The sequence below is a fragment of the Oryx dammah genome, unplaced genomic scaffold (assembly GCF_014754425.2).
Source record: "Oryx dammah isolate SB20612 unplaced genomic scaffold, SCBI_Odam_1.1 HiC_scaffold_17, whole genome shotgun sequence".
Taxonomy (NCBI): domain Eukaryota; kingdom Metazoa; phylum Chordata; class Mammalia; order Artiodactyla; family Bovidae; genus Oryx; species Oryx dammah.
The window spans coordinates 63,822,187-63,831,001 of NW_024070201.1; the positions used below are offsets into that span (position 1 = coordinate 63,822,187).

At 48.7% G+C, this 8,815-nt stretch overlaps 1 protein-coding gene across 1 annotated transcript; it reads left to right on the top strand.

Moving 5' to 3' along the window:
* The first annotated feature begins 346 nt into the window (after nucleotides 1-346).
* FJX1 (four-jointed box kinase 1) lies at nucleotides 347-7,473 on the top strand. Its single transcript, XM_040259018.1, has one exon. The coding sequence runs from the start codon at nucleotides 595-597 to the stop codon at nucleotides 1,906-1,908; it is 1,314 nt and encodes a 437-aa protein (XP_040114952.1). The 5' UTR covers nucleotides 347-594; the 3' UTR covers nucleotides 1,909-7,473.
* The last annotated feature ends 1,342 nt before the right edge of the window (nucleotides 7,474-8,815 follow it).

Sequence of the window (8,815 nt, forward strand, 5' to 3'; positions counted from 1 at the left end):
CCCCCATTCACTCCGGGCAGCGCCCGGAGCTCGATTGGGGGTTACTCTGAACTTTGCAGGAGGGACTCCGCACCCACTGCAACTCCCATGAGAGCCAGCGGCGCGTCGTTCCCACCCCGCGCGACTCCAGCTCTGTGCCGCCTGCTCCCACGCCCCCGCGCGGGCGCCTGCAGCCGGGTTCCCAGCTCCCGGCCCCTAAGTCCCCGACTGAGAGTGGGGCCGCTGCTCCCGCTTGGAAGGAGCCATCGCCGCTTTAAGGGGAAGAGGAGGGGAAGGGGGCGGAGGAGTGGGGGGCGGGGAGCGGCGGCGGAGGAGGGGGAGGGGGATTCCCCCCGCCCTCGCTCCCACGTGGTCCGGGCGCCTGTGAATCGCGCCCGCCGGAGGGTCTCACAGCGAAATACAAAAGCAGCTGGGAAGCCGCAGCCAGGCGAGTTCTCAGTGCCGGGTGGAGCGCTAGGCAGAGCCCCGCAGCCGCGATGGAGCTGAGGCGCCCGGAACCCCGGAGCCAACGAGCTGCCGAGCCCGCCTCGCCACCGGGACCCGGGTGCCGGGGCTCGGCTTGAAGCGGCGGCGGCACCGGCGCGGCCGCGGAGCATGGGCAGGAGGATGCGGGGCGCCGCCGCCACCGCCGGGCTCTGGCTGCTGGCGCTGGGTTCACTGTTGGCGCTGTGGGGCGGACTCCTGCCGCCGAGGACCGAGCTACCTACCTCCCGGACGCCCGAAGACGGACTCCCGCGGCACCTGGCCCGGAGCGGCGGCCGGGAGCCCGCGCCTCGCTTTCCTCTGCCCCCGCCCCTGGCGCGGGACGCCCGCGGCGGCTCCCTGAAAACTTTCCGGGCGCTGCTCACCTTGGCGGCAGGCGCGGACGGCCCGCCCGGGCAGCCCCCGGGTGAGCGCAGGCGGCACGTGCCAACCGGGCGGCCCCGGCCGGAGGAACGCGCCGCGGTGCACGGGGGCGTCTTCTGGAGCCGCGGCCTGGAGGAGCAGGTGCCCCGGGGCTTCTCGGAGGCCCAGGCGGCGGCGTGGCTGGAGGCGGCGCGCCGCGCCCGGGTGGTGGCTTTGGAGCGCGGGGGCTGCGGGCGCAGTTCCAACCGGCTGGCCCGCTTCGCCGACGGCACCCGCGCCTGCGTGCGCTACGGCATCAACCCGGAGCAGATCCAGGGCGAGGCCCTGTCCTACTACCTGGCGCGCTTGCTGGGCCTCCAGCGCCACGTGCCGCCGCTGGCACTGGCTCGGGTGGAGGCTCGGGGCGCGCAGTGGGCTCAGGTGCAGGAGGAGCTTCGTGCCGCGCACTGGACCGAGGGCAGCGTGGTAAGCCTGACTCGCTGGCTGCCTAACCTCACCGACGTAGTGGTGCCCGCGCCCTGGCGCTCCGAGGACGGCCGTCTGCGGCCCCTGCGCGCCGCCGGCGGTGAGCTGGCCAACCGGAGCCGGGCGGAGCTGGTGGACCTGGTGCAATGGACCGACTTGATCCTCTTCGACTACCTGACGGCCAACTTCGACCGGCTAGTCAGCAACCTCTTCAGCCTGCAGTGGGACCCGCGGGTCATGCACCGAGCCACCAGCAACCTGCACCGCGGCCCCGGCGGGGCGCTGGTCTTTCTGGACAACGAGGCGGGCTTGGTGCACGGTTACCGGGTGGCGGGCATGTGGGACAAATATAACGAGCCGCTGCTGCAGTCTGTGTGCGTGTTCCGAGAGCGGACGGCGCGGCGCGTCCTGGAGCTACACCGAGGCCAGGACGCGGCCGCCCGGCTACTGCGCCTCTACCAGCACCACGAGCCTCGCTTCCCGGAGCTGGCCGCGCTCGCCGACCCCCACGCTCAGCTGCTGCAGCGCCGCCTCGACTTCCTTGCCAAGCACATTTTGCACTGTAAGGCTAAGTACGGCCGCCGACCCGGGACTTAGCATTACCCGGAGGAAGAGAGAGTGCGAGACCCCTGGCTGGGGGATGGATGATGGGGGGAAGGGCCGTCGCCTCTCCCACCTCCTGCGGACCAGCCGGCCAACGCCCAGCCGGAGACCCGAGCGCGAAGGCGACCGAAAACTTCCGCTTCACCCACCTGCCCCTTTCTCGCAGTCCCAAGCAGTTTCCTTTCAAAGTTCTGGGAGGATGAGCTCACCCAGCCTATAAAAGGATTCTTCCCTGTGCCAGCACGGAGTTTGCATCCAAAGAAACTGGCTGCTGCCGGAGTTTGGCCCCCGGGTGGCAGTCTCGGTAGGAGATACAGCCCCTTCCTTGGCAACCCCTCCACCCGCCCCTTCCCTTCCCGAAAAAGGAAAACTTCTATTGGAGCCATTGAGCTAATCCTGCAATTTCCTACCGATCGCCGCGCTGGTGGCCCGGGAGCAGGGCTCTGACACTGGCTGGTGGAGCCCCGTTCCCGTGTTCTCCCTTTGTTCCGGCTCCGTGATGGTGAGGTCACTGTTAAGAGCTGGGGAACCGCTCCGATAGGACAAAGGGAGCAGGACCTACAGAATGGGGGGAGCCCTGCAGACCCTGGCAGTTTGTCTTACTTGTTCCTTAACAGCTTGTCGCCTTGGCCTGAAGGCTACAAATGCAGGACTGCCTGTGTGCACGGAGTCAAAGAATGAATTTCTAATCCCTCCCCCTTCCCAACCGGCCAAAATTTTGACAATGAGGATGTTCACCAGAAGGAAAAAAAAAATCCGTTTTATGCACTTTACTTTGTTTTTATTTTAATTTTTTATTAAGAAAAACTTTTTTTTATTTGACAGAATTTGCCTTCTATGTATATATGTGCATAAAGTGTGGTGTAAATATACTAAACAAACTTATATTTCAATAAAAGGGAGTTTAAAATTTAGAATTTAATTCCTGTCGTTTTAACTGTTGGAGGTATCTGACATCCTACCTGGGTTTTGGATAAGCTTAAGGGTTTCTCCCTTGTGGATGTGCTTTTACAACAAAGGACGCATGTATATCCCAGTTGTGACCACAGAACTTAAGAGAGCTGAACAAAGGCAAGAGCAGATTCCCTGTCCTCACTCAAATGAATCCTAGTGCTGGAAATTTCAGAGTTCAGCAGAGAATGTGGGGGATGGTGGAGAAAGACATGGAAGGAAAGTATTCTATTTCCTGGCAGATAAAACTTTGATATAAAAGGATTTCACTGTAATAAAGTCCTATATTAATCATTTGGCAAATATGATAGAACCAGATGTGCAGACTAAAATATGACAAATGCCCACCCCCCTTAAGCTTAACTACCTGTGCTCCTGTGTTGCACCTGATTTTCAGCATTGTAATTACCGTGCATCTCAATGTGTACTGATAATAAGTTGAGCACATGTTGCAAACAGGTAAAGAAAGTCATAAATCAATTCTTCTCTTTAATCTCCCAGCATAAATTCCATTGCATCCAGGAGATCATACTCTCCAACATCTGGACTCATCCAGCTCTCTTAAGAGATTGTAGTGGTCAATACCCCGCACCAGCCCTCCTCCCGGTCCTGCCCCCGCCAGGTACTAACTGCATGGTCCCCTAAAAGCAGCCATTGTCAGACCAGGAAAGTGTGTAGTACTTTGTATATGGCATGTGGACCCTTAACGTCTTGGAGATTTCAAACTTAGAAAACATCTTTGTATTTTCTTAAGCTTCGTTTTGACCCATAGGAGAGAGGAGAGGGAGGCAGTTTATGAATGTATTTTTGTAGTGGCCCACTGGTGTTTTATCTTGGCATTTTATTTGACATGTGGGTCCAAATAATCTTGCCTGTTATCTTCTTTTTATTTAATGACCTCTAACTCAAAGCAACTTTTGGCTACTTTAATAGATTTTTATTTGACTTGCATTTGTAAACCTGGGGTTTTATAGACTCATGATGGTATTAAATCTCTGGATTTCCCATCTCACTGTGCATTACAACACAGTGTGTAATTTAACCATTTAATGCCATCCTTATGTTTCAATGCCTCTGCTAAGACAACTCAAAACAAGAATCCATAAACTTTGTGGTGTAAGCCAAATATTTTCATAATACAGCCGCAGACGGTAGTGATAATGGGAAATCTTTTTCAAGACGTTAATGTGAAACCTCTGATAGTTACATCTTTCAAAAAGAAACATTTTCCATTTCTGATGATTAATAACTATGTGAGATTTGATGCCCAAATCAACAGAGGCTGCTCCAAGAAAAGGATAAATATTCAGCTATCTACATGTTTACCTGACATGTTCGTGGAGAAAAACCATGGGCAGAGCGAAGTTAGAAGTTTCACAGATGAACAGGAAATACACCCTGACTCCCTTTTAACTTCAGCACTGGTACACTCTGGGCCAGCAGCATTCTCCACATTCCTCCTGAACTTCAGTTCCAAGCCCAGACTTGACCATGGTTAACTCAGAGCAAGAAACTAAGGCTAATTTAAACAGTTCTTCTCAGATTCTTTAGTGAACCATTTCTGCCTGTTTGAGAAATAAGTTTAATTACATGGTGGAGTTGTTAAGGGAACCAAAAAATTACAGAGAAGAGGTTTTAACTGTTGCTATTCCTTGTGGATAATCGGTAGACTGTGACATGAAAAGATCAATTAACATTTTGGCATGGTCAGTGAATGCTGCTAGGACCAAATCATTTTTCAGATGAAGGAAAAAAAAAAACTTTCAGGCTGTAGCATGATGTAAAAGAGTAATGAGTTCTGCAGGCAGACTATATTCTGAATTCTGTCCCTCACCTATTTACTTTCAGCAAGTCATTTAATTTAGTTCTCTCATCTATGAAATGGAGATTCAATCAGAGTATTGTGGGATTTAAATGTTAACATAGAAAACATAAGGATACATAGAGGTACTTAAAAAAAAAAACTCACTTCCTGTTGCTCTTTAAAAAAAACAAAAACTCTTGCCTTTCTTACAGTTCAGTAAATTTCTACTAATTTTCATTATCAAAGTCAAATTTAGAAGTTTCCGAGTCCAGGTCCAGTTTTTGAAATTAATAATAAACTAATTTTTAAATGATTGAGAACTCTCTTCTAGAATACGATCCTGAACAAAGCACTGGATCCTATGGCCAGGGGCACAGGTTTGATTTCTATATGAGCTTGAGCAGGTGGTTTCAGGACCCAAGCAGACCCTCTGCACCAAAGGCAGCTGCACTGCAAATATATGAGGATGATTTTTTTCAAGAGTAGATGGCTCATTGAAAATCCATCACCACTTCTGGAAAGCATCAAAAAGTGATGAATCTTTGCAAGAACAATCTTCCTCCCAATTCCTTCTGCCAAGAGAAAGTAGGCAATTGACCTTTACTCTCTGGATTTGACTGTTGATTAATGCACTTTGTCAATGACATAGTTCTAAACTCTATTAAGAGTGCTTGCCCTCCTGTCTTCAGATCCTGAAGAAAAACAAATTATTTTAACACCTCTCAACACTTCTCCACCTTCTGCCTAGGACTGCAGCTAGGAGAGTCCTCTTATGGCCTAGACGTTGATTATTTGGATTAAATGAGTAAATATTTATAATATTCTCAGAACAGTGCCTGGCACAGAGTAAATGTAATATAAATGTTTGCTCATTCATGGGGTAGATCGTTTTCTTCTCTAAGTCAAAACCATAGGCATTTTGAGTCCCAGACAGGATCCTGTTTCATAATCCCGCTGTATCTCTGCAGTCACAGAACACTTTCTACATGCTTCTATTTTGGCTCAGGAAGACCAGCCAGAGTGCAAGAGTCTGGCAGGAGTTACCTAAAGCCCACAGTTGTCAGCTGGTTGCCTTCTTTCTGAGAATGCCCTTGTATGAGTTGTTGCAAGCAACCCTCTCTTTTTCACAGGGAGGCTGTGCTTCTATTTCTCAAATGGCTCATCAGCCCCAGGGAACAGTAAGCTGTGGAACTGTGCACCTTCTGAGCTACCCCATTGCCATGGATCATCTAAGCCTGGGTACAGATTATTTATCCCTCCACACACCTGCCCCATCCTAAGGAACCACTGATCCTGGGTGGTGCAAGGTTGGCAGGAGTATGAAAGGAGAGGGGAGTCCAGCTGATCCAAAAGCACAGGAATTGCTCCAGGAAGGAATCGAATGTCAGCTGCCAAAGTGGCATGGAAACCACAGGGCAAGAATTGACACCTACCTCCAAGCATGCTTTGATCATTAAAGTCAAATGGAAAGGATATTGTAAACCCAGAGAGGAAGGCTGTTTATGAGTCATGGACTTGGGAAAGTCATTTCCCCTCTCTGACTCCAGGTATCTTACCTGGAACAAGGGGTGTTAGATTAGATTGGCAACTTCACAATGTTTTTCACCAGAACCAAATGGCAACCCACTCCAGTATTCTTGCCTGGAAAATCGCATGGACAGAGGAGCATGGTGGGCTACAGTCCAGGGGTCACAAAGAGTCGGACACAACTGAGCGACTAACAACATAACATGCCCTTGTATGTGTTGTCAAATGAAACCCCATCTTTTACACAGGGAGGCTGTGATTCTATTTCTCAATGGCTCATCAGCCCCAGGGAGCAGTAAGCTGTGGAACTGTGTACCTTCTGAGCTACCCAATTGCCATGGATCATGCCAAGTAAGACACACTTTATGTTGTAACCCAGGATGAATGCACACGCACACAAATACACAACTGAAACAAAACTTTCACAAAACAATCTATACAACACACTTTTAGATTCAATTCAATTTTATTCTATTCCTCCTCTTCCTCTACTCCCAGTGTTAGTCCTGACCCTCTAAACTGATTTAATAACTCATCAGTGCAGCATAGTCTACCCTAGGCAAAACACTGGGTTAGGTGGTTGGTAAGCTCCTTCCCAGCTTCCCTGGTGGCTCAGACAGTAAAGAGTCTTCCTACAATGCAGGAGACCTGGGTTCAATCCCTGGGTTGGGAAGATCCCCTGGATAAGGGAATGGCAACCCACTCCAGTATTCTTGCCTGGAGAATCCCTTGGACAGAGGAGCCTATCCGGCTACAGTCTGTTGGGTCACAAAGAGTCAGACACAGCTGAGCAACTAACACTTTTAACTTTTCAAGCTCCTTTCCACCTCCAAGGTTCTAGGGAAGTTCCATTTATAACCAGTTCAGCACCTACTATAATTTTTCCCCAAAGGGAATTCAGGCAGATTTCAATTTTGTATATTTTCTAAAAACAAAAGACTGAAGTATATTGCAAAACGTAACTGGAAGTACTGCTCAAAATCTCACCTGGGGTCTTTTCATAAACACCTTTAAAATCCCCTAAATGTGGATGGAATATAGCTTTCAGTTTGTTCCTACCATGTGTGCAAATGTTGTGAGGCTTTGGAAGGGAAAAAATTCTTTGCATCTCTGCCTCAACATGGCCCAAGGACGACTCAAGAGGACAGTTTCTTTTCTGTGTATTCATAAAGATCAGATGTAAGAGTCATAATTTTTTAATGTGACTGTTTTACCAGTTTCTCTTTCTGTGTCCTGCTGTGGGGGAAACTGCATTAATAAACTATGTCTCAGTGCTGCCTAGCTGGAATTTTTTTCTCTGCAGGACTCCTCCAAATATAGCTAAAGGAATGCTCATTTTATTTATCTTTTCAACTTTCTTTCCATTCTGGCTATGTCTTCTTGATATTTTTGATTATTTTTCTCTTAATGGCACCTTAATTTGGGGGGAGAATAGAGAGCTAATTGTTCTTTGAATAACAGTGACAACAAAAAAGTTTTTTTTTTTCCTCCCTTCCTTGATGCCATATGGTATCCTTTATGGCTTTAACAGTTATTTTACACTCTATCCAGAAAAAATTAAATAGCTTATGAAACTGGCCTTTTTCCAGTATCAGCTCACAGATTTTACTTTGCTGAGAAATTGTGGGTTAATAATAGAGAAGTGTCACTTTTAATTTGATGGCCCTACATCAGGCATTTATCTCTGCCTGTTTACACCTTCCCCTTAATAATTTTGTCAGTGCTTGTTAAAGTCTTTGTCTCCATCCTATAACTGGCCTAGAGAAGAAGGGAGAGTGGGGGCTGACTGTAGCCATGATCCTCTTTATCTTTTTCTTTTTAGTTTTAATAAATTACAGACATCATAAAATTTGCCATTATTAAGTGTGTACAGTGAGTGATATACTATCCACGTGGTACAATCATACCACTATCTATTTCCAAAACTTTTTTTTATTGGCCCGAACAAAAGCTCTGTCATCATTAAGGCATATATCCCCATTCCTCCTTTCTACCAGCCTCTGGTAACTTCTAATCTGCTTTCCATCTCTGCAAACTTGCTTATTCTTGGTATTTCAGGTAACTGGAATCCTACATATTTGTTCTTTTTGTCTGGCCTCTTTCACTTACCCAGCCGTGATCCTGAAGGCAACATGACAGAATGTAAGCAGTATCATCTGGGAACTGGCAAAACTGCCCTGGGGTCTGATTTCCATACTTTTCACACCAATTGATGAACTCATTTTCCTCATCTTGAAAAACAATGGGAAGGCTAGATGTTCTCTAGTGTCCCTTTCAATTCTAGAAAATGCTGTGTTTTTATGTACTAATGAATTTGACCCCTAACTTCCAGTTTCTTCTCTCTACCTGAAGACTCCTTAAAAGTCTCAGTTCAGTTCAGTTCAGTCGCTCAGTCGTGTCCGACTCTGGTCATGTGCTAAGTTCTGTGGCATCAGTGATGAGCAAGATATGTAAGGTCCCTGCCTCTAGGGAGGGTAGAGTTTAGTGGGGAGGATGGAAAACAATCCAGCAGAAACAATGTGATCAACGGTTTTGCTCAGTCGCATCCACCTCTTTTGCGACTGCATGCACTGCAGCACACCAGGCTTCCTTGTCCTTCACCATCTCCTGGAGCTTGCT

Bases quoted from the DNA above. Each gene is read 5' to 3' on its own strand.
- FJX1 (XM_040259018.1), top strand. From the start codon at position 595: ATGGGCAGGAGGATGCGGGGCGCCGCCGCCACCGCCGGGCTCTGGCTG.